The 25,849-nt window shown below is 34.9% G+C and overlaps 1 protein-coding gene across 3 annotated transcripts; it reads left to right on the top strand.

The window, feature by feature from the left end:
- Window positions 1-59: 59 nt before the first annotated feature.
- LOC139690057 (ankyrin repeat domain-containing protein 13D) lies at window positions 60-24,262 on the top strand. Of its 3 annotated transcripts, none has more exons than XM_071587252.1 (14): window positions 60-252; window positions 5,897-6,032; window positions 7,892-8,016; window positions 8,098-8,143; window positions 8,304-8,447; window positions 14,421-14,489; window positions 16,095-16,275; window positions 16,657-16,882; window positions 18,029-18,154; window positions 18,273-18,423; window positions 18,494-18,655; window positions 18,755-18,855; window positions 19,088-19,176; window positions 22,974-24,262. In XM_071587252.1, exons 1-14 carry the CDS (start codon window positions 154-156, stop codon window positions 23,023-23,025), a joined length of 1,707 nt encoding a protein of 568 aa, XP_071443353.1. In that variant the 5' UTR covers window positions 60-153; the 3' UTR covers window positions 23,026-24,262. The 3 variants fall into 3 exon arrangements, with proteins under 3 accessions (XP_071443353.1, XP_071443352.1, XP_071443354.1); XM_071587253.1 differs by having other exon boundaries at window positions 142-252; window positions 22,775-24,262; XM_071587251.1 differs by lacking the exon at window positions 14,421-14,489 and having other exon boundaries at window positions 22,775-24,262.
- Window positions 24,263-25,849: the final 1,587 nt, after the last annotated feature.

Here is a 25,849-nt window from a genome sequence, read left to right as displayed (position 1 = left end):
ACAATAGTTAAAATTTCGATATTCTTTCCTGAAACAGTTGACTGCGGAAATCGCACCGCGAAAACTTTTGCAGAAGAGCTGATGGCTCGCCGATGTTGAGGTGGATTCGGAAAGGGTGATATAGTATTTTAAGATCTTAATATTCCGCCAGAGATGCCTAACCTAGATTCTATTAAAGCCGATTATCCATTGCATTGGCTTGTGTGGAATAATAGTTATGAGGAACTGGATAAGCAGCTTTCTAAGAATGAGGCAAGTTGTGTTGTTATTTTGGTATAAACTGTGATTGTTTTCAGGTTTACTGTTCAAGGTATAGCTCGTATTAATAACATGGTAGTTACTTATCACCGGTTAGACCTTATTGTTACTCGGCTTTCTTGTTTTTATTCGTTATCCTTAATGAATGGTGTGCTCATTTTCAACCGTAATATGTTTTGTTCATAATTTTCTCAGTATATAGTGCGGATTGATTATGTTTACGATGGATTATTTTCTCTCGACTAAAAGATAGTTTAAAAAGAAGTCATGCTGAAGTCGTGTAAAAGTAGAACGAGGTATTAATCACTGAGTCGATTTTCCTTAGTAAAACGGAGTAAATTTAGTGAAAAACGTTTCTGTTGATAATCTCAAAGCACATACGCTGCACGATTTATGTGAGCATAGTAAGGAAGCCCTGTAAAGATCGTGATGTAAGACAAGAGGCCAGGAAGCCGTATCAAAGTTGAAATAAGATAGAGTTAATCTACTCTGTATGCCATTTACCTCTGTATATAAGGAAGTAAATAAGAGCTGTATATTTTTCGAGACTGTTAATTGAATTGCCCATGGTCCGAAGGGGTGGCGTAACTTCCTAGGATATTTTACGTGCTCGCAAGCTGGTTTCTACCTTGACAAGTTTTGGCAATGTACTAAGTTGCAGTATTCCTACTACTGTTTAATGTATTTAATTTTTGTACCATATTTAACAAATCGCTATGTATATACTCATTATTTTTTATTGAATTGTAAAGTTGCGGTTGAAATGAGGTTTAAAATGTGTGCTTTTCACCTTCGGCATGAAGAGGTTTTTAAAGTTAGTGCTAGATGCTTCATGATCGTAGAAAATTTAATGAAAGCAGCGCTGAGATAATCCACATTTTTCTGACAATGATGCTCACATATTTGCTGCAATGACAACGGATAAAAGTTATCGTCGTGTGTAATTGGAAACTTAGAGATTATAAGTTTTTAATTTTCAGCATCTTAAATAAGTGTGCATATATGTATTAACGTAAAATGTATCACTTTTTCGATAGTTTTTGTTCTTAATTGAAGTATTAAACTTGCAAGTTTAATATAGTCTCTACTAAGATGTGTTCATGAAAATTAGCATAAATATATTTTGTTAACATGGTGATACTACGCATTTGTGTTGTATTTATGTAACAGATGGAAATAGAAAAATATTATTACTAGTTTTTTTTAATGTTATGAAGTTGACTCCATCAAGACTAAGGGAGTTGAATCACTGATTCATTTCCATCTTTTGCTATGTGGGTGGCCCTTTAAAATAATTAAATCATTCAAGCATAAATCTGTTATTTCCCTTAACTTCCTGAAATTAACGTTGCACGTTTTTATTATGCTAAATGTGTAGTTTTAAATCTCTGGTGAGTCGAGTATTAGCTTAGTATGTATTGAAGGCATCCGAAACGATTTTAATTAATTTCTTTCATGCATATTAACGCATGTCTTACATATATTTCACAATGTACTTACTTGTATGCTGAATATTTTCTGATGGGTAACTTAGCAACTATTCCTGTAGGAATATGTGTTTTTAGGTGTGCAAGTTGTTGCGATAGCCTTAGCCATCTTGCACTCCATAGGATGGACTTATGAGGTTCTTGTTTTACCCCTCTATTATATTACTGGTTTTTTCATTCAATCCTCTTCCTTCTTTCTTTACTTCTTCATCTCTCCCTCCCCAGGAAATGTGCACAATTGTACATCTGCATCTCAGACCTGGGTAATGCTGTTTAAACATAGTTGCATGGGTCAATTACTGAGAAGTAAAATTTCAAAATATTTAGCTTTGATAGTTAATTAGAGTGATACCAATGCAAGTGAAGTTTTTAGCCAGTTACCCTGCAACATGACTAGATTACAGAAAAGGGAGAAGAAATAACCCGGGTCGGTTATAGACTCTGTACACCTTCTCTGATTTTTATATATGGCAGTTGCTCTGACTTTCTATTTTTAAATTTTATTGTTTGGAAGAAGTTCACAATGCAGAATTATCTCCTTCCCTTGTATATAAATTATAGTGGCAGGATGTAAGGTGTAAAAGTGTAAAGATAATAGAAAAAATATTATTTCTTCATGCAAGTAATCTATAGTATTCCCAGATGGTAAAATGTACAAACTGCAAAAGACAGCTGATGGCAGGTATTCTAGGCCTCGAGAAGCAAAAGGAAAATCGTATAAGTATTGTTGTGCAAGTTTCTTGGGCATTGCATATGAATATTGGCATAAACCCTTTTGCTACTGTGAATTTTCGCAGTGTAATTTCTCCCTAGGCTGCTGTGAGCATACCTTCTATTTATGGTGGCTTGGTACTTTTTAAAAATTGCTAGAATTTTCTAAATGCGTCCTGTGACTCTCCTTAATCCCATCCATTAAGGATCTGGGTATAATAACATGAGGTTTTGGATTTTTCAGTGGGATGTCTGCATTCAATTATCTTAGATACAGTATGGGCTTCAACTCATGTGCAATAGGGCTGTAACCTATGATTCAGATTATTGATTTCACACTTAACATGGTTTAAGTGGAATTTTTTTATGAATTTTGGTTATTAAGACGTTTTTCATCTGAAGCGAGTATTTAATGTTAAACATTCATACTTAATTTCAAAATGTGTAATTGATTTGTAATTTTATTAGTCATTCAATTTCTCCGCTTTTATGGGCTTATTTCGACCTCCATCAACTGTGGGGATCAGGTTGGTGTGATGGCTCGTGTACTGCCTTCCTACCCTATGTGGATGGGTTAAAATCGTAGCGGTGGCAGAATTTGCAGTTCAGTTATTTCCAGTTACTTTTGGTGTTATACTGAGAGTATTTCAAGTGAAGCACATCATCTTTCAGATGGGGCATTCAATTGTTTATTACTCAGTACTAATCATTAAGAGTAGGCTAGTGCTGATGCCTGGTTTCTCTCCACCCTTTCTTCATCCCCTGAACATCATACCCCTAGGTACTAAATTTCTTGCAATCTTATTGCTTCTGGCAACTCCCATCCCAAGTTTTCCAATAATTACTGAGTTCTATTGGTTCTTTCACAGCAATAATTAATGAATCAGGAAGCTATCATTTGTAATTTATTCAATCCATAAATGGTATGTTCCTGCAAAAATTCTCAAGTGGCATAAAATTCTTTTAAAGCTCTTCTACCAATGTTCATTTGGGTATGTTCCCACTTACCGTTTGATGAATTCAATTATTTTTAATATTACTGTACAGATATTTTGAATTCATTTCATCATGTCGCATCCAGTTTTATTATAATTCTGAAGTACCTTTCCCACTTGAAGAATTGGAAGAATAATTATTTAATGATTCCTTATGCAGTTAACCTACAGTTATCTTGATCTACCTGTGCCAACAGATATGTCTTCCTTCTCAGTAATAGAATGTATTGCAAACAATTTGATGAAACCATGATAGGGCAAGATTGCTAGCAATAATATTTATTTTTGTCCAAAGGATGGGTACATAGGTCTACTATTGAATCCTATGCAATATGCTTCCCAATAACCAAGCTCTCTCTAAATGGAAATGCTGCATTATGCAAGATATTATTAAAACATTGCATTAGGGCGAAGGAGAGAATTATGGCAGACCGGCATCCTTGATAACTGGGAATGGGAAAAAGTAGGAATTTATGGAGAAGTAATTTTTATTTTGCTGGAAAATAGGGGGTGAACAGTAGGTATGAAACTTTTGCATATTCATTGTTTGAATTGAATGTGAATATAATTATACTAACTGTTTTCTTTAAAACAAGCAAGTTTCAATTTGTTCTGTAAGAAGATTTTGTGTGCGCATATTTACAGTGCATCAAAGGAGCATTGATGCCATCAATCTGGCTAAACTGAGTGTTGCACGACAAAGCAGTTGCCCAACCGTTACCACTCCACTACAAACTAGTGATAATCATTAGTTACTTATTTACATGAGAATGCCTGGGTAGATAAATACCAAGATTTTTCACAAACACTGGGTACCTCATGTTATTGTATACTGTATTCCTTTTGTATATTAAGTATTTAAACATCCCGAAGGATTCTGGATTATCAGGTTTCACCGCATCGTTGTTTGATGCTGACAATAGTTTCGCTGAAGTTGCATTCGGCGTCTTTAGGTCGAAGATGAGGGACTTGGATTTTTGCCACCCTTATATAGGTGGTCCTGTCTAGTGGCTGCTTGCTGATTGGTCCATTTCCGGAGAACTCTTTTCCGTACGTTGTGGAGATGGTAGCCGTCATCTCTGTTAATATTATCCAGGTTTTTGGCGATCTCAATTGCTTCTCTAATTAAACGTGGGTGATATCTACTCTCCTTTGCTGTTACATTTGCTTTTTGGAATAAGATCTCATGACCGGGTTCACTCCATTTGTGTTCTGAGATGGCCGGCAGGTGAAACTGCTTATTTGTTGTTGCCAGTTGTTGTTGATGAGGTATTCCTTCATCCGAAATTTCATTGATTGGCATGTTTCCCCAATGTAGGCTTTCCCACATAGCCTGGGTACTTGGTAAACCCCTTCGAAAACCCTACGCAGCTATATTTAAACATTCTGTTTATAAACAGTTAATTAGTTAACAGTTGAAAGGAAGTATAAATTCCTGGAAGGTTCATGGTGACTTCCTATTCAAATTTATTTTGGGCTTGCATTGATAGTAATTTATGTATTTGCATTTCCAGAGTGACAGCATAAGCATTATGAAATCATACCATGCTATATCTGGATGCCTGGTAATGTTAAAAAACTCCAATGTAGAGCTCTAAAACTGTAAGCGAGTTAATCTCTCTATCAAAAATAGGAATTTTAAGTGGCCCATCAACTTTTTGAAACTATTTTGATTGAAACACTGTCTACCTACGAATGTCTATGCTATGGGGTAAAATGCTGAAATATTTATCCAAGTTAATTTACCATTGCCTCTTGTAATCCATCAGAAAAGCAAGGTCATAAAAATAGTAGAACAGCACCTTGTAAAAAGCTGAAGTTAAAATCTGTCTAATCTGCCACCCTGAAGGTAGAATGAGATTTAAAGAAAGGAGTAAAGCTTGGGAAATCGTGCAACCAGCTATTCACAGGGGCAAGCAGGTATACAAAGAAGTTCCTTTGGAGAAATCCATTGCTGTAGTGTTATTTATGTTAATAGAAGTGTAGTGAGAATTGGGAAGACCATAAGCTGGCCTTGATGAAACTGCTGTAACTAGGTACAAATGTACAATTTTATGGTCCTTATTTGAAGATGGTTAGGGATATAAATATTGGATTTTAACTTTGTCAAGTGTGATAGTTAAATATGTGAGTTATCATTTAAACCTGAATTTACAAAATTATTACATCTTTCTAAATCTGTCATTTGATCATCGAATAAAGTTTTCATGGAGACTGAATCCATGAAATGTATCATCTCAAAGAAGGATTGAAGACTTAAAATTAAGTGTTTATGTTTGAATTTCATGAAAGGGTTGCTGGAAAAGACTTTCTATTAATTTTTTTTAATGCTTGACAGCCCTGAACTAACATATTTCTTTGGTAGCAGTTAATTTTTGATGCTGTTCAATATGCATTGTTTTTACCATCTATAATTAAAATTGTTTTCTTTTTCCCTATGTTTAGTATGAAAAGGAGAAACGAGATCCAAGAGGGCGAACGCCGCTAATGCTTGCAGTCACATTAGGACATTTAGAATCTGCTAGAGTGCTATTGCAACATGCTACCAATGTCAATACGGAGAATAGAGATGGGTGGACTGGTGAGTCCTTTTTAAATACTTAAATGAAACTATCTTTTTAATGGAGAGTACCATCAGCCTGTGTCCATCCAAAACACATCTGAAATGGTAGACTACCAAATAATAACGTATTGAAATGTAATGAAATAATTGACTTTGTAATTCCACATACTTTATTTTAAAAAACACAACCCTAGGACCTAGACCTACCACTCTTCTAAGTCAAAAATTTAATACTCTTTTCTTCCCTGCTACATTGTAACCTTTTTACCCCTCGAACCTCCCTCTCTGACCAACCCCCCTCCTATGATCAGAAGGTATATATAGCCACCGTGCTTCTATGAGGACCACCTGATGATGACATGCAACGTCAAAACCTGGGTCGTGTTTTTTAAAATAAAGTGTGTGGAATTACAAAGTCAATTATTTCATTACATTTCGATATGTTATGCAAATTCCATAAAGTTACGCCTGAGACGACAATTTTTTTTAAATAATAACGTTATTATAAAGATCAATATTTAAATCCTTTCAAGATTTCCTATCTGTTGTGGATACATAATTTTGCCCCTAGATATTGCCACCCAAGTTTTTCTGCTTTTTTTAATTATTGTTTAAAAACTTAAGTCAGATTTCGTCCCACTGGCCTTAAAGTTTATTAGTGTTTTTTTCAGTCATAGATTCTCTTCATTAATTATGCTAAGGGCCATTCCATGTCAACTCTGCTAATTTTCTGGAGTCCCCAATCCGTTTCCAATTCATATTAAATTTTTCCCCTTTATGTGATTTTACCTTTAGTTAGTGCAGGTACAAACTATTTTAGCCCCAATGTGATAATTTTCTGAGACGTGTGGCTTTCTCAATCAAGGAAAAGTTTGGTCAACGCTTATTATATAATAACATTGCTGGAAATTCTAGTGAAACTATGAGTGAATTGTCTTTCTCTTAATTAAGTCTAGGGTATTTTTCACATTTCTATCTATTTAGGACTCAGTTCAACTGCTTTTTATGGCTGTCTTATTTTATCTTTCTTAAATTGAGCATCTCCATTTAAGTTCCTGTTAAAATTCCATTGGCTGTAGAAAAAATAGTCAATGTCGTATAATTTCTACATTTATGGGGAATTCAAATTCTGATATATATTTAACTGCTTGATTGACTTTTTTAGGTCTTTGGCTCAGAAACCATTATTATGAGTAGTCCTCCTATTTAGGTTTTGGATAGTTCTTAAATTCCATTTCACAATATATATCATGGGATTATAAAGCATTTTTCTTAGTTAAAATCACATTTTTTTGCATTACCTCCTTGAGCTCCTCATATTTTTGACCTCCTCCTTGGCATCTAGGTTACATATTCTGTTCCTCCTCCTTTTCTGTTACTAAGTATTCTTCTGTCCATAATAGACTGAAAAATATCACTGAATAACACCCCTGTTTTCCACCATCTTTGAATATTCTGCAACAACTTCCTCTCTTTTCATAATATAGTTAATTCACTAGCCGTCCAATTTACTAATCTTTTCTTTATGTCTTAACTTGGGAGTTCCTCTCATCATGTCTCTCCTGTTGAAAAATGCCTCTGTTACTTTTTATAAATGCATTCTCATCTCAGATTGCTCATGTTGTTTCCTTAATGAATGCAATCCCTTGACTGAGTAAATGAATGTCAATCGTCGTAAAACTTGACTTCAAGCGACATCCCTACCAACTTCACTTCTCCACCCCTACTATGACTCTCTTGCCATTTCTTTGGCATGTTTGCATCATTTTGAGTGCAAGAAAAAATAAAATATAAAAAATAAATATTAAAATTACGTATTCTCCTAGTAAAATACTCTTATGATTTCTTTATATTAACTGTTTTTGTTCCTTTTTAAGTTGTCCAAGAAGCTGTAGCTACTGGAGATCCTGAATTACTGCAATTGGTTTTAGAAAGAAGAGATTATCAACGATATTCAAGTAGAATTGGTGGAATTCCAGAATTGTTACAAAAGTTAAAAGAGGTATGTGTGCATCAAGGAAGATTGAATTTTTATATTTACCACTTTGAGGGCTTAACATAATATGGCAACTCCCTCTTTCAGGCACCAGATTTTTATGTAGAAATGAAATGGGAGTTTACTAGCTGGGGTAAGCAAGAACTAATTATTGATCTGCATCACTGTATAGTTTGTAATTTTAGACATGGCAGTTTTATGTTTTGCTTCATTGAGATTGGCTGAGACTTGATCTAAATTAAATTGATTATTGTTTCTTTAGTTTGTGAAGGAGCTATGCTTGTCTCTTGCAGTTCCTTTAGTGTCCAGAATGTGTCCAAGTGACACCTACAAGGTGTATAAACAGGGTTCCAATGTTCGAATTGACACTACACTTTTAGGATTTGACCAAACTAATTGGCAGAGGGGTAATAAAAGTTACATATTCAAAGGACAACGTAAGTATAGCTGTTCTCTTTGTCCACCTAATTCATCATTATAAAAAATAGCTGTTTTGCACCTATTTTTTGTGGAGCATAAAAATATCTAATATGTGTGAAAAAGTCAAGACATTCTGCTTAAGTAATTGAATGCGATTTTGTGCCTTCCAGTTTGAATTGAATTTTTTTCTTAAACTAATGTCCCTGTAATAGCAGTGCACAAGTACAGAAGTCCCATTTTTGCCTTTAAAATAATTATCAGTGGTATTTTGTGTGGATTGAAAAGTGGGAACTCATTTTGAAAAGGAAGAGAGCATAGGGCTTATCCTAAGAGGGGCAGTACGAACAACTTATTGCCTAGTACAATGATAATTAATGGAAACAATTATAATTAATAAGCTAACCTAAATGTTTAGATTAAAGGTCAATATAACTCTGAGTGTGAGTTGTTAAATGGTGGGGAATGTTTTAAATATAATTGCTGAATAATAATTTGAAAAGAGGTATTTCAGTTACTGCAAGGGTAAATGTTATTAGATGGAGAATAACTTAGTGAACAATATCACGTTAACCATTTGTAGATATGTATTTGAATTGCCTTCTAAAGATTAAATGATAATTACTTCCAAAATATGTATATTGCTAAAACTAATGCTTGGGTTGATAAGTGAATTTCATCTGAAAATCTAAATGGCAATTTTTCCCTCAAATAAGTTGGGTCGGTGCAGTAGCTTAGAAGTTAGACTTCTGAGTTAGCATGAGAATGTTATTTAAGACTCGCTTTTGTCAGCATATTTCATATGCATGATTACTGAATGTTTGTCGTGCTGCCTGATTTAGTGTACAACAATGAGCATATGTGCAGGCATTCATTTTAAATACCTAATTATTGCAGTTATAGATAGAATGGTCTTTAATTCAGTTGGCTTGTAAAAAGGATGGTGCTAAATGATTTTAAATTTGTCCGTGCATTGTGAAGCAATTAGAGATTAATGAAGCAGGCTACATATGTATATTATTTTGGTTACATTTTGATGAAAACATCCTAGATTTTATGTGAAGCATTTAAGTCTTTAGTTTTCATTATTCTATCATAATTCTTAGCTCTGCAAATTGTTTTCTTTATGAATGAGTTAACTCTACATCCAATCGAAACGAAATTATGCAGATTTTGCTAGATATATTCACATTGATCTAATTTACATGATGGCATTGGAAAGTTGAACCTGTCACTTAAGGAGCTATTTAGATTTGAGTCACACTACTTACACAAAATGCAGTTTTTCATGTAGCTCTGTGTTAGAGAAAATGAAGTCACCAGAGTGTCTCGAGTATGCTTGACTATACTTTTGTCTCTCTAATTGGCCACATTATTCTCAATTTAAATTACATGGAGTAGGATCATGATAGGACAAGAGCGGACTATCCTTTAAAAAACCCTAAAATAGATTTCTCGTTGTTATTGATAACCACCTGTTGGCTAACTCCAATGACTTTCAGGATCCTGTTGCCAACGCTGTGGCAATTAAAGTGATAAGTGTAAGGATATCAATAGTGAAACCTTAAATGATGATTTATCATTCCGTTGTATGGCTTAGTATGGTTTTCATAATTTCATTTTCTCTGCTGACAAAAGCAATTGAAAATGGCAGATTCTGTGAAGACCAGAATTTTAATCATAATTCATTCACAAGTAGTAATGATGCTATAGACTGACTGAAATTAAGTAGTATTAGTTATTAGGAGAGGTGACCAATTGCTGAGGTCATGTGCACTGCATATGAGTCCCGAGCAAAACAGCAAAGCACAAACATCACATATGTCAAGAAATAGCCAACAGACAGGTTGAGATGGTGAAAAATATATAAGCCTGACCATAAAATGTGTGCAATTTACAAGTTATGTCTTTCAACTGATGTTGAATCACTCATAACATTGAGCAACTACTGTTGGTGCTACCGGAGGGCTTGTTGTTGCTGGTTTATTTTACGAGGGTAAGTCAATAAATAACTTGCCTAGCAGGATAGAGGCAATAATAATCAAGGAACTTCCTGAAATTTATTTCACTTATCTACATATTCACCCTGCGCAATCAGACACCTATCCGATCTCTTCACAAGTCCTTGATAGCGGGCAACGAAGGAGTCTTTTGTTTGTTGTCGTGGCCAACGAGTAACCTCTACTGCCAACAGCCACCCAAATGATTTTTTTAGGGTTCTGAAGAGATGGAAGTCACTGAGGGTTAAGTTGAGACTGTACAGTGGATGTTCTAAGCGTCCTCAATAAAATTTTTGTTATAGCTGTTCTTCATGTGTACTCTCATGCAACACACCCACCGCCTTGCACTGGCGACTGCTGACTACCTGCGAGTTGTCATGCAGCCTCTAAAACAAGCATAGCTGCTATCTGCTGACAAAACTTGCATGCATAATTTAAACATGGTATAAGGTAATCTGACGTTTGCAACTTACTTATTGACTTACCCTCGTACATGTAAATCATAGGGCAATGAACTGTATATTGGTCATTACTCAAAATAATTAAATTCTCATGACATACTTGACACTACAGATACATGTATATTATATATGACAGTTCTAGTGTGGATTGGCCTTGCTAAAGTTTCTCATAAAGAATGGCTTGTACCCCAAAAACATCTTTGAGAACCATAAATTAAATGAAAGGCCAGTGTCAATGCATTATTAAAACTTGCCTTGTCAAATTTTTTTATGCTTTCAGAGCTAAATGTTCTAATGAAGTCTAAGTAAAATTTAAAAGAATTCTTTAAGAGCAAAACTTAAATGCCCTTGGATGCAAGCAATACAAGAATGCAATGTGTACAAGAGTTGATTTTCTTTTCCCTATTACTTGGATAAAATTTCCTTTTTCATCCCCCAATTTAGGTCAAATTTACTGAGTGCTACCCTAAGCTATTCATGGTTTTTCTTGGGATTTCTCTTTTTGGATCAGGAGGAAATCTTTGTAAGACCAGAAGATGTGCCTCCTAGTCTCATTGTGACATTGCAATTACTTGCGTCATGGGTTAGGGTGATAGATGGCTGCAACAAAAAAATATCCCTCTTTTTGATCCCATGCATTTGTATTTCAAGGTTTGTCCATATGAAATCACCCATCACTTCCTAAACATTATGACAAATATTATCCCAAATTTCATTAGATATTTCCAGAGTGCCATATTTTCCGTTTTTAAGGGGTCAAAATATGAATTTCAGACATGTTGTTTGATTCAAGATGACATATTAATCCAGCATGTTGACAGAAGAGGCTTTCTCAAAATTGTGAAAGTGAGGTCATGAATTCCATCCTCAGTTCCTTACTGCTTGATGCCATTGATTCGCTGAGCCAGGGATGCTCAGCTCATTTGTGTTTGCGAGCCAAAATCTGTTAGGCTACCTAAATGGCTGTCAGTGGAAGAGAAGACCTGTGGCCAAGTTATTCTGATCACCTACAAAGTGACAATTGGCGTTGTGCAAGTCTGCCTAGTGAGGCTAACAGTGGACCAACTTGGGAGAAGTGGGCTGTACCCAAGTTACTAGGGTGGTCCATAAATACATGGCCTGACCTAGAGATGGCAGTAGTTGGTTGATAAATGTCATTGTATTAGAAAGTACGCAATCTATAAAGTTTATATTCCAAGTTTGAAGATGCTACATTGTTTAGTATTTCTTTGGCAGCCGTCAATAGTGAATGTTTTCGGTGAATTTGTGAAAATGAAGAAAATTGGTCATGGTTATGTTATACAATACTTTTATTTGAAAGACGTCAGCCCAACCAATATGAAAGCTGAACTGGATTCTACTCTGGGTGAGTCTGCTCCTTCGTTTACAACAATAAAATATTGGGTAGCAGAGTTTAAACGAGGCCAGACAAGCTTTCAAGACAAGCATCGCATTGGTTGACCAAATGAGGTGATGACTCCAGAATTGGTGAAGAAAATCCACAAAGTGATACTGGATGATCGTCGACTGAAAGTACACAAGCTAGGAGACATAGTTGGCAATTCGAAAAGTGTGGTACATCACATATTAACTGAAAATTTGGACATGAGAAAACTTTGTGCAAGATGGGTGTCACGTTTGCTCACACTCAAGCAAAACCAGTGTTATGAAGATGTTTCAAGTGGGTGTTTAGCAAAGTTTCACAGCATCAAAGCAGAATTTTGTGCCGTTTCATAACAATGGATGAAATATTGGTCCATTACTTCACACTCGAGACAAGAGAAAAATCAAAACAATGGATTCAAAAGGGAGAACCGGCTCCAAAGAAGGCGAAGATCATGTCATCAGCAGGAAAGGCCATACCGTCGGTTTATCGGGATGCGGGTAGGACAATTTTCATTGGCTATCTTGAAAAAGGAAAACCCATCAACTATTAATGCGCATCAACCATTAACAGTGCATCAAGTATTATGCAAACTTATAGCAATGTTTGAGCCAAGAAATCAAGCAAAAGCAGCTGCATTTGGCTAAGAAGAAAGTGTTGTTTCATCAAGACAATGCACCAGCTCATAAATTTTTTATTGCTATGGCCAAAATTTATGAATTATAGTTTGAATTGCTACCTCATGCACCCTATTCACCAGATTTAGCCCCCTTGGATTATTTTCTGTTTGCAAACTTGAAAAAATGCCTCGATGGTTAAAGATTTTCCTAATGGGAAGAAGTGATGTCGGCAGTTAATGGCTATTTTGAGGAGCAAGACATTTCTTATTATCAAAAGGGTATCAAACTTACTGAACATTGCAGGGAAAAGTGTATAGAGCTGAAAGGAGATTATGTTGAAAAATTAATTCTTTTTTTCCAAAACTTTTGCGTTTTCTTTGTTGAGTCAGGTACATCTGGGACCACCCTCGTATCCCAAACTTTGCTCAACCCTGTACAACTCCTAATGAAAGGGAGGCAAATGGTATCACATAAGAGCCCATGCATGGCCAAAAGTGGGTTGTGGGCAAGTGAAGTGAGCTGAGTCCATCCTCTGAGCCACCATTTTAACACCTTAGTCTTGAGCCACCAGTCAGTCCCCAACTATATGTCTGATAGGAAACATTTGATCTTACATTAGGTACATATGTACCCATTTGTTACTTTTATTCTTGCTCTTTGAAATCCCTTTGATTTATGTCTGCAAGGGGATCACTTAAATTTCTCATTCATCCTGCATTCATTCCTAGTTGTGCTCTTCCTTTTTTTCATGATATTCCTGTCTACATATGTACCATGGTTCCAATGCTCTTTTTATAACTCCCATCGAAAACTTCAAATTTTTAAAGCAACTGTGCGCATTTTGTAATTGGTTCAGACTGCTTGTTTATATATATATTACTTTTCCAATTCACAAGCAAAAGCTTCGAGCACTCCTGAATTCGCCTTATCTGTAATTTTTCACCTCTTATTAATTCTTCTTTATAGTCTTTTTTATTTGTGGAGATCTGCATCATCTAGTTTATGTGTTGCCCAAAACTGTTTCTCTTTAAAAGTATTTCTTACACATATCTTCTGGAAAACCACCTTTTGTCAAATATGTATTATAGGAGGAAGCTAATCGTGTATCATTTTAATCTCTTGGTGGAAGTTATGACGACACTTATTTATATGCCCTGAATTATGTTATATTTCCACATGATGAAACATGGTATGACAAGAATTATGATTTTTTTAAATTTATATCTTACATGGAAATATTATTAATATCTTCAGTTCATCATGAACAAAGAGTAATCTTTTTCATTTTTACTGAAAATGCAATCCTACTCTGTATATAGTGAAATATTTCTCGTTGTTGCTTTAAAAATGTAAATACTTTTATTATTTCTATTTATCTTTTTCTATGACAATTAATTCATAGCATTATTATATCATGTATTCAGTAGTTTATTTAAATCTTCATCAAGAGGGTGTTGTGTCCATAATCGTCCCTTGATCATAGATATTTCCATTCTTGCTTTTACATAAGTGCTCTCAATTTTAACAGCCATCTCAACTCCAACTGTTGTTCGCTGTGATAGGAGCTATATATTCAAACTACAGTCAGGAAGAGCAGGTGAATTGTCAATTTGCCATTCATCGCTAATTAAAACTATGTTACATGCATTATGTTATGCTTGTTCAATCAAATACGATTTTTAGTCCATTAACCAAATTGATTAGAAAATTTTTCTTTGTGGCTTTGATTGTTAAGCTCTAGTTGTATGATGCTAATTTGTTTGCTTTTTGGTGGGAGTTTATGGGTTCCTAAGATTTATATTTTAGCCATGTACTTGGAACAAGTATTAGTAAATTTTAATTTTAAAGTGTACCATATATCATTCTATCTATGTGCACCTGGTACATAAGTTGATTTCAGCTTTTTAGCCCAAATGCATGTCAAGTCATATTCTTATTGTATTCATCTTGTGAATACTGATGTACTAAAAAATAACAATTTTGTGTATCACCTTTTGTAAATATTTGAATAAAGAAGTTTTATCATTTGTGCTAATTCAGAAAAAGCAATTTCAAGATGGTGGGCATATGCATGACATGGGTAATTTTACATAAATAACTATCCCTTATCTAATTTTCCATGCTTTCATTTTCACGCCTGTCATTTGAACTTGAGCTATTGTCTAGTGTTTTTAGTACTTAAGAAGTTGGCTTATGCTCCATAATATATTTGAATTTTTGTGGCCATCCATAAAACAGAGTTTAGCATTTAATTTTAAATTTTGCAATGTATGTGTTTAGGTATATAAGGTGAAATTTTATGCACACTGAATACTTCAGGGAAAGGAATAAATGTACTTCCAATTTGTAATGAAATAAAAGCAAAGTAGAATAACAGCTTAGGTGGCTGACTTATCTCCTTGATTTAATACATCATGCAATTCATATCATAACAGATATGTCCTAATATCACCATAAGGTTTCATCTCTGGAAAAGTTTTCTTTTTTTGGACAATACATTAGCATTAGTGCATATTCTCATGCTTTGTTTAACTTATATAGTCATTATTTTGCTGTACTGCCAGCTTTTTTAGACTTAGAATTCAAATGTTTGCCTCTAGTGGCCATCTCCTTGGCTAGTTTTTGCACATGTATCTGTTCCATCTTTCCTCTTGTTTTCTCTTACTTCTTTTTTATCAGTTAAGACTGCAGATTCACTTTAGCTTGCCTTGTAGCAATTAGTGATGATTCCAAATTTTAGTTTTTGCGAATATCATGTTTCAGAAAGCACCAGAATTTTCAGTGGAACTCATTGTTGATGTATATTTTTGCATTTTCCCAATTGTTCTGTGGAACCATTTTCTCTTCGCCATTCATTGTTTATTTAACTGATAACCTCACCTTATAGTAAGTAGTGTAAAACCATTCAACTTATCGTAAGTCACTATTTTTTTACAATCGGACTAATTACATTATAAATTCCTTCCTCACCTTTATCACACGTCAGTGTAGAATTTAAAAAATTTGTTTTCACTTTTAGATATCTAAGGATAGCTTTTGATTGAAAGCTAAATTTTTGGCTGTATTATGCATAAATGGTATGCTTATGTTCGAACACTATCGATGTATGTGCACATCGCTCTCTTTTGGGAAAAATTGGTTTGGTAATTTGTGCAAGCTTGATTCTGTGACCCATACTAATTATAAGAATTTACTCACCAAGGTGAATCTGCCATAATGATGGAAGTGGATCATGAGACTCATCAGGTTTTTGTGGATCAGATGCGTATGGCATCACCAGAGGATCTACATTGTCTACAACAGAGTGAGAGGGCAATTTCTGCCCGGCTAACAACTCCAATTGTAACCACATACATCGATACAGATAAAATTAGTTTTGAAAGGTATGGTACTTTCCTTAGACTTGGCACTATTCCTAGCCATCATCCCATCAACTGCATTGATATAAGGCATGGATATATACTTATCCTAAGTTGCAAATCTTTAAATATACTACCCTAGAAATTGAAGTGATTATAAACTGAAGAAAATGTTAAGTTCATGTTACATATTTTGCTATAATTTATGTAAAAGTTGGTTAGTCCATGCCATTTTATATATTTCTTGAATCATTTATAGTTTTACCAAAATACTTCTTGGCTAATATAATACTAAATGGCTTGAAATGATATGGAATTTAAGTAAGAACAATATAAGTTTTGTGCTAGGTTTAGACTGCTGTCAACTTTTTCATATTAGAATTAATCATGCTGTCTTTATTGCAGGAATAAATCAGGAATTTGGGGGTGGAGGTCGGATAAAACTGAACCAGTTAATGGGCATGATTGTAAAGTGTTTGGGGCTAGCAATGTTGAGCTTGTCACCAAAACACGTACGGAGCACCTTACTGAAACAGATAAGGTCAAAGCTCGTTCTCCTCGCACACCACTTCAGTCCTTCCTTGGAATTGCAGAAGTCGAAGAGAAACAAGCAGCTCCTGAATCTAATAATGTGAGACTTAATTCTGTACAAAATTTGATTCAATTTAACAGTATAAAACAAGTTGTAATCCTTACAAGATAATTTCCAATGTCAGGTCTCACCTAATAAGGACATCCTCACTGTGAATTCTTTCCTTTATATCAAGTGATTTTAATACAGTAATGGTATACAATTTTTCTTTATGTTATATCTTTTGGGGAAATGTGGATGAGGAATGCTTGTATTTGATAAATTAGTCATCTTCTGATCTTTACTCAACGAGTAGGTCTAATGATTCATCCAATTTAAATTTTTTTCAATATGTTCTAAAAGCTAACCAACCAAATCCTCAAGTTTAAGGTAGCAGCTGCATTTACTTGGGGGGTTCTTGATCTGTACCACAAATTTCTGAATTTTGCCTTTGCACTAAAATGTGTAGAACCTGCAAGCAATTCTATTTTTCACTCTTAAGTCTTTCTTTTATGAGGAAAATATGTCTACAGCTTGCTTCATTTTGCAGTTTCAAATTTTGGCTCAAATATGCATTCCTCTACATTATATAGATGTGACTATTAAATGCACTCATATTTAAAGTGAGCTATACCCTATTAAGTCTTAAATGTGATAAAACCTATAAATATAAGAAAACAAATAATAAGATACCTATGCATAAAACAAATTGCATTTTAATGGTGAATAAGATATTGTGTTTAAAAGAGAAAATATATTTTGATGTAGACCTACGAAAATACATCAACCATTCTTAAGTTGACGTAAGTGCTCTGGCAAGTACAAGGGAGATGTTAGAAAAGCACCGAAACAGCCAATGGCTATCCAAATTGAAAGTTCACTGGACAGTGAGTAATTGCTTCCTATTGTCAAAAAAGGAGAAGTGATTATGCCCTCATAATTTTATGTAATTAGCTTTGTATTATTATGGTTTAGTTGACATGCCATTCAGATGGACATAATTGTGAATATACAATTAAGTTTTAAGATTCTGGTTACACTCGGTAAAAATGGAATGAATGATACTGTATCAAAATAAGATTTATGTGATATGTTGCACTAAAGTGATGCAGAAATAACTGAAAGGTTGGGAAATATTTTAATTAAAGTTAAAGGAATAAGCATTTCTACAATCTATAGATAATACCTATTCATTTGCCTTTTTAGGAAGAATTTTTCAGCATTGGCAATCCTTGCAACATCACTCCTGAGGAGTATTTTAGTGATATGGATTTAAATGGTAAAGATATTGGTAGACCAAAGGAAATAAACACTAAAATTCAGAAGTTCAAGGTATGTTAATGACTTGAATGAATGTGTTTAATATTCTAAGCTTATGTGTGTTTCTCCAAAATGAGCTTTGTTTCAGTTGAGGACTGACCTAATTGAAATATTTTATATTTCCAATCAGGCAACATTATGGCTATCTGAAGACTACCCTCTGAGTTTACAGGAGCAGATAATGCCAATTGTGGACCTGATGGCTATTTCAAGTCCACATTTTGCCAAATTAAAAGATTTCATTCAAATGCAACTACCATCTGGTTTTCCTGTCAAAATTGGTAAGCTTTGTTTTAAGTTAAGACGAATGTATTTTAAAGAGTGGCGATTAAATTATTGGAATTTTTGCAGAAATTCCCATATTCCACGTTTTAAATGCTCGGATCACTTTTGGTAACATTTTTGGACTGGAAGAGGAAATACAAGGGGTTGTCCGTCTAGCTGAGGATGATCGTGTATCATGCATAGTTGACGACACATGTTTTATAGCTCCTTCTAGTTATTCTAAGATGGGTAAGTACACGAAAGTGAAAATAATTGAGGTTATCATTGCATGTCGTGGTAGATAATAGTATGTATGTAAACAATGAAAAATATATTTTTATATTACAGGTGCAGAAACTAGAAAACAATTTAGCTTTGAAGATGAGGATGAACTGTTACAATTTGCAATCCAGCAATCACTAATTGAGGCGGGAAGTGAGGGTGATGAGGTATGGCTTATCTTGCTCTAATATGCACTGTTGTACATGTATCTGTCATTGTTTCAGCGCATTTATTCGGATATAAAATATTTTCTTTCACTTGCCAAAATCTCAGGATTGGAAGTCTCAAAGTATCATGAAACCTTAATGTGTGACCGTCGCACTCAGTTGCATTTATGTTAACATGCAAAAATTATATGGTTCCTCTATTATATATTTGATTTCCAATTTTGACAATTAGGTTGACATATGGGAGGCTCTTAGAGCACAGCGGCCATCTCGACCCACAACGCCCAACATTCAGGCCGAAGAAGAGAGAGAATTGCAAAGGTATTTAATTTATTATTTGCTGCTCACTTAACTAGTGATGGCCAAGCAAAATTTTCAACACTTTGAGTAACAGTGAAGGGTTTTTTTTTTGCATAGTAGATAATTGATAATATTAGCTCTGAGTGGAATATTTCCCTATAATGCTTGTAAATGTTCCTATAAAAATGATTCAATTATAATCTCTGAAGTCTCTGTTGTAAAATGTATTGGCTCAGTGATTTGTCAAGTATTCATGTAGTTCATTGGTTGCGTAGTAAAGAAAGCTCAGATGTAGTATTTGTCATGAATTTCGATATCCATAGTTGCTAATGGAATTAACACTTACTGAATTGATATAATGCCTCTTGTTGTAAGCTGCAATAATCCATGTTGAATCCAGCAATGGTGGTTGAGGATCTCGCCAGAATAATGTTTTTGGCCATTTTCACTCTGATTATTCGAGAATGAAGTGTTGCTACTAAAGATTAGAAAAGATAATCAAGGAAATAAAGGTCAGTTGGTTAGGGTATTGTATGAGGAAGGAGTGTCTGTTGAACACCTGTGTTAGAGGGAATGATAAATTGGAAGTAGAGCACTTGGGAGAAAGAGATATGTGATGTCGGACATGTTTAAGATTGGGAGAAATATGAAGAAATGAAAAGAATGGTTAAGACAGTGAGACATTAGAGGTCAACCTTGAGTGCACCTGCCACATGGCAGAACAACCAAGATGAAAATTAATTTGGTGATTTGTAGATATTTAGGGTTAAATTGAAGATTATATAACTTTCAAAAAATCTTTAAAAAATTAATTAGTAATAAATAATTTAATATATTAGAAGATTCTTTTGAAACGGAATAGAGAATTATGCAATGCTACCATTAGGGGAAAATTCTGATAGAAATCCTCATTTTCTTTGAGCTTCAATCCACAGTTCATCCATGAATTATTGATTCATTGATGAACTGTGATGTCACTGAGAATAAGTGCATTATTCTTATCATAAATCATCCAAAGTGACTTGATTTCAGCATTTTTGTATGTACTGTTTTAAGAAATGAGGATGGGTCAGAAAACATTATCATCGCACCACTTCAGCCAGGGATACAGGGTTTCACAGTAAGGGATAAAAGTGGGCATAATGCAAAACTTTTGCAATAACAGAAACCAAAATTAACGTACAAATAGAAATATCATCAAAATTTTGTTATGGATTGTGGTTTTGTAATGTGTAGAAAAATGGTCATTGAAGCAAGATGATAGTCATAGATTGGAGATTTTAAGAAATGTGGGTGCGGAGGATGGAAAATGTAAAATGGAGGGAAAGGAAAACCAACAAAGAAGTATTTTTGGGTCTTCCACCGGGTCAGGGGTTCCAAAGCAAATATGCTGGGAAAGCACCAGATCTTACTTTAACAAAGAAATACTTGGCATGTTGGGGATGAGATAGATTAATTGAGAGGCATTAGGGAAGTGAATTAGGGGTAGGAAAGGATTGGCATGTTGAATGGAATGGAAGAAGGAAGTAGAATCGTGGTCCAGGCTGTCAGTCTCTCTTGTTTTTGGAGGCTAAGAAATTTAGGAGTGTACAGTCTGTATTCATCCAAGATCTACCTTGAATGGTAGACAGCCAAAAATGCATGTATAAATGGCTGGCGAGGTGTTAAGTTAATATATTGGAAAGTTTAGGGGTACTGAATATATTTGCTACGCTCGTTACCAATGTTTAAGAAAATGCAATGTTATCTACTTTTTATTTCATGATGGTTGAGTAAATCTGTAAAAATCAATAGAAATATTTTATCTTCCGTTTACGTAATTTCTTATGTTACATATAGTACACCATTGTACACATTGTGATATTGAGAATGAAGTCAACCTGTACGAAAGGTCAGCAGAGGGAGAAGTAAATTTATTAAAATTCTCTGTTAGGTCTTTTCTCCTCATTGGCTGAAGAGACTAGCCGTTTAGCTTCAGGTGCCAGAGGAAATTGAGGAAAGGGCAGGGAAGAGAGGAGGTGGCGTGGAGAGAATTTGATGGTGGCTGTAATAAACAGTTGGTTATCAAGGTTGCTCTGAAGGTTGAATTGATTGGGGTTATTCATTTTTTTTTACTTTGCAAAGAGACATACTATTTTAATTTATTCAGACCAAAAAATTAGGTATCTGTTGTAGATGTTGCTAACAATATCAGTAGCTTTAAAATGTATCTTTTAATCTGTCTCCATGCTCCAGTACCTTAATTGTGTCGTAAAAAGCTAATCATACTAGTTTTCACCAAGTCAAGAGATTTTTTAAGGAGTGACCATGGAGAACAAGGCAGTGCTTCTCACTTAATTATTTTCTAATAAAATTCTAATCAATGATGATGTATAAACATTATGTAGTTCTAGTTGAACTCTTAAACTTAGTTACCCTGCTATTACTTCTTCATTCTTGTACCAGGTCTAATCAAAAGTGCCCATGATTAGTTTTTTCCAGTAATTCCATCCAAAACAATGCATTTCCTGCATCACTTTGTTTTCTCCCTATCCCCACATCATCCAGCAGTTTTGCATGTGGAAAAGGCAATCATATTCTCATTGAAATGTGTAATATATTACCTGAAGCCTCCTTTTGGCATTTCCAGTTTGGAGAATTGATCGTGATCACTGAGGCACAAGTTCCACCAGTACAGTGAGTGATAAGTCAGTGGAATTTATTTCTTGGATCATTGACAGGAAAACGGAAATTGACAGTGCATGGCTGTGATTGAAGTCCACCATTAATTGCCGTCAATATAAAACTTTGGGTGGCCATTTCCATCAAATAATTCCGCATTTATTTGATAAAATTATAACTAACCACAAATGCAGTTGACTTCCTTTCCATTTGACTCAGTCTCATTTGCAGTACCAGTGCTTTGACATTTGATCTCACACGCCCTCTTATTAATGAGGTCAGTCTCTGAATAGGTCTAAGGTCAAAGCATACAGCTAGCAATTGAGATAATATCTGAAGCCTACTTCATTGCCTTTAGATGCAGTTTTCTTGTGCACTAAGGTTAATGACTTTCTGCTCTTGATTGACCAGAGAAAGTCATTCCAAATGTGTTTCCTTTCAACATCTAAAATGTGGTTTTGCCAATTTTGACTTTAAATTAAAATGTGATATTTATTATCCTGAAATGAAGATTTTAAAGTTCTATTCTCCCTTGCTGCTGAGCCATTGGTGCATTATCCATGATGGAAATTCAGCCAATTTTCAATCGCAAAGATTACCCAGCCTTGTAAAATGTTCCTTAGATTTCCGTCACCTTTTTTAATTAAAAAACTTCGCAGAGCACTTAGCCCTTCTATTCAAGAATGTGGCACCAGAAGTAGCATGTGTGGTACACACGTATAGGAAATGGTTGCACTGTTTAGGAATAAAACACCGTACTTGACCACCATTGGCCATTAACACATCAAAGCTTCATTTCGCCCCTCAATCCTGCACTGTCTCCACATGAATTAGCCATAATTTCTTTTTGATTAGACCTTACATGTCTAGTAGAATGAAGCACTTGATTTCTTCTTCTTACCTTCATTGTAATGTAATGCTAGTGCCATAATTATTGCTTTGCATTTGATCAACCTAGGGCTATTCAGGCAAGCCTGGCGCTTTACCAGATCCTGGACACTGCTACTACTTCCTCAAATTCCCCCGCTGAGGCATTTCCTAGGCTTGAGCATGACCAGGAGGATCAAAAAAGTGGTGGGCACCAACTTGTATCCTCCACCAGTCCCATTTACGGATCTCTCAACTCCTCCCGTGCTCTCTCCCCACTTCCTGGCCAGGGGGGTGAGTCCCCAGACCACGATCTTGAAGCCGCCCTCGCCTTATCCGTAAGGGAGAGAGAAGAGGAAGAACACCTTCGCTGTGAGGAAGAGGAAATGCTGCAAAGAGTGCTTCAACTATCCCTCATCGACAAATGATCCAATCTAACAACTTTCACAGTGCTTGATGGCATGAAAGAGTTCTATCGAAATGTAAAAAAAATGAGCATTTCAGTGACAGAGGTGTATGAATTCCAATGGAATATTGTTAGAAACATTAAATTGTTATTGTCATCCAAATGAAGTATTGCTTGTGCGAACACCATTCTTCCATTCAGCTTCAGTGCCATCTTCTGCTGCTCAGTGTTTTCTATTTATTCTCTTGATGACAATACATCAATCATTCCTATTATTTAAGTATGAGTTGCAAGGACTTTATTTTTTTATGCCTTATTGTTGGTCTGGTTTCACAGCCAGTCAGAGTCGTTAAATAGAATAGCATTCTAGTCATACTATTAGGTAACATGTCTTAATTTGGTATGGAAAGGATTGCCTACGGGGATAATAATATCATGAAAGTAGAATGAATTACTGAAGGATTAAGTTTGGTTCACGGATTGTATCAAAATATGGAAGAGTAATTTTTATAATTTTATTTCTAATAATGCTGGTGCACTTGTTTTAAATCAAAGCATTTGTTGGGAAGGTTAACACTTGTGCTTATTCCTAATATGTATACTTTGGGCTTGCTCAATGAATTGTTGATAAAAGAGTCTGAAAAGTGATTCATTTGCTGAATACTTGCCGATTAAAAAAAAAATATTGATTACATGATTTATTGTTAGATGAATAATTTGTTGAAAATTTGTTTTGTACATATTTTGAGAATGACAGTTACCCTTATCTAGCATACTAATATGCTTTATAGATAAATAGGTTCATGGATGTATGAAGAATATTGTGGTTACTGTTCAGGAAGTGCTGAAGTACAAAATTACTGGTTAACATCTTTAATTCTATAAATTTTTTTGTAAATTTCATTATATTTTTATCAACTGACGAACATAATTTATTTTTGGCATTAGAATTATGTGAACCTAAAAAAATCATCTGTTTTTGTCATGGTAGAGCAACAATTTATGTTAATATTGTTTATTTTAGTATACAATATGTCATATTTATTTCCTTGAACTATCATTTGTAAACTAATATCATTTTTGTCTGGCTTACCAGGTTGATGCATTTATTGTTAAAAAGACACAATAAATTTATGAAATTATTTCATTTTTAACAGTTACCACCGAATTCTTTATTTATCCCTGCTTACTTACAAAGAATGCAATCTCTGTTAGGCATGGAGTATTTTGAGCTAAATAAAAATCCACACTGAACATTAATATCCCCTCAGCATCAGGAAGACTTAATTTTTAAAACAAATATACATTTGGAGCAGGCACTGAGGCAAGTAAAAAATCTCGGATTTAAGGATGCCAAACTCTTATTAAGGTTTTGCTTATTGGTAATCTACTAGTAAAGGTAGTTTTTTGATGAGCACAGCCTGTTCAACGGTAGGTTGATAAATTCCCTAGCCTCTCCTAATAGAGTACAATCTGGCATCCAGCACTAAAATAAACCACTTTTCAAATCTTTCCTTCCTCCCTCCATTCAACATGCCTTTTCTATCCCTACCCCTTTTTCCCTTGCCTAATGTTCTCCCCTCTATCACAGTCTTCAACATCCCATTGCCAATCAAAATGCCCTGCATCCTTCATTCATGCCTCCTTTCCATTTCTCCCTCTCTATGCCATACAGTTTTTGAGAAAGAGAAATAAGTTAAACATTAAAATCATTTTATTTTTATAGGTAATCTACCAGTTAAGGTGGGTTTTGGATGGACACAACAAACAAATAATTATCTTGTATCTCCTAATGAAACACAACCAAACATTGTACTATACAATAAGCCCCTTTTCATCTCCGTATACTTCCTACCTTCATTCTGTCCAACATCCATTAACTATTTCTGCCCCTTCCTTGTTTGCCTAACATTTTCCCCTCTATCACAGTCTTCAACATTCCGCTGCCAATCAATATGCTTTGCATCCATTTTTCCTATAGGCTAAAGATTTCTTCCAGCAATTACCTCTCCTTCCTCACCTCCTCATTTGTATTCCTTTCTATCCACTTGACCTTCTCCAAACCCACATTTCAAAAGCCTATAATCCTGCTTCAATGACTATGTTCAAGTGCCATACATAACTACGCTCCTTTCAAAGTTTTATACAAGCCTTTTCTTAACATACTTACTCAATGTCTCTGTCAACGATTCTCTCCTCCTTGCAAAAGCTTCTTTGGCTATTGCAATTCTTCAAAAAAACAATTCCCAGATACATAAACTGTTCCACCTGTTCTAGTTTTTGCCCTTCTATTTTAATATTTTACGTAGCCTTCCTCTTTAGAGAAAATCACATAACCTATGTTTTATTTATATTTATTCTCATTCCATATCTATCACCCTGAATTTCCAATTCACTCAGCAATGCTTTGCTGACTGACAAACTAGAGATTAGTCATCAGCAAACCTAACTGGTTTTATGAGTTCCCCTCTCAACTTTCATTCCTACCTCCAGTTTTTCCATGCCACTTTAATGATTTCCTCTACATGTACATTGAACAACATGGGTGATAATGGACAACCCTGCCTAACTCCTCTTCCTAACACTCCCAGCCCATCCAGACTCTCCATCCCTCACTCACACCTGAGCAGACACAGGCTGCAGATTACTCTCCTATCTATTCCTATTTTCTGCAATACACTCATTAGTTTTCCCAATTTAGTGTATCTATCTAGCATCTTTTTGAAATCTACGAAATATGCAAATATGTCCTGATTGTAT

Source organism: Hetaerina americana, unplaced genomic scaffold (genome assembly GCF_022747635.1).
Source record: "Hetaerina americana unplaced genomic scaffold, ioHetAmer1.1.p SCAF_3, whole genome shotgun sequence".
Lineage (NCBI taxonomy): Eukaryota > Metazoa > Arthropoda > Insecta > Odonata > Calopterygidae > Hetaerina > Hetaerina americana.
Note: the sequence above shows the minus strand (reverse complement) of the source record. Positions and strands in the feature narration are given on the sequence as shown.

Coding starts and splice junctions, on each gene's coding strand:
- LOC139690057 (XM_071587253.1), top strand. CDS start 154: ATGCCTAACCTAGATTCTATTAAAGCCGATTATCCATTGCATTGGCTT. Junction 18,424..18,493: donor TGGTTTTCCTGTCAAAATTG/GTAAGCTTTGTT, acceptor GAATTTTTGCAG/AAATTCCCATATTCCACGTT. Junction 18,856..19,087: donor CGGGAAGTGAGGGTGATGAG/GTATGGCTTATC, acceptor TTTGACAATTAG/GTTGACATATGGGAGGCTCT.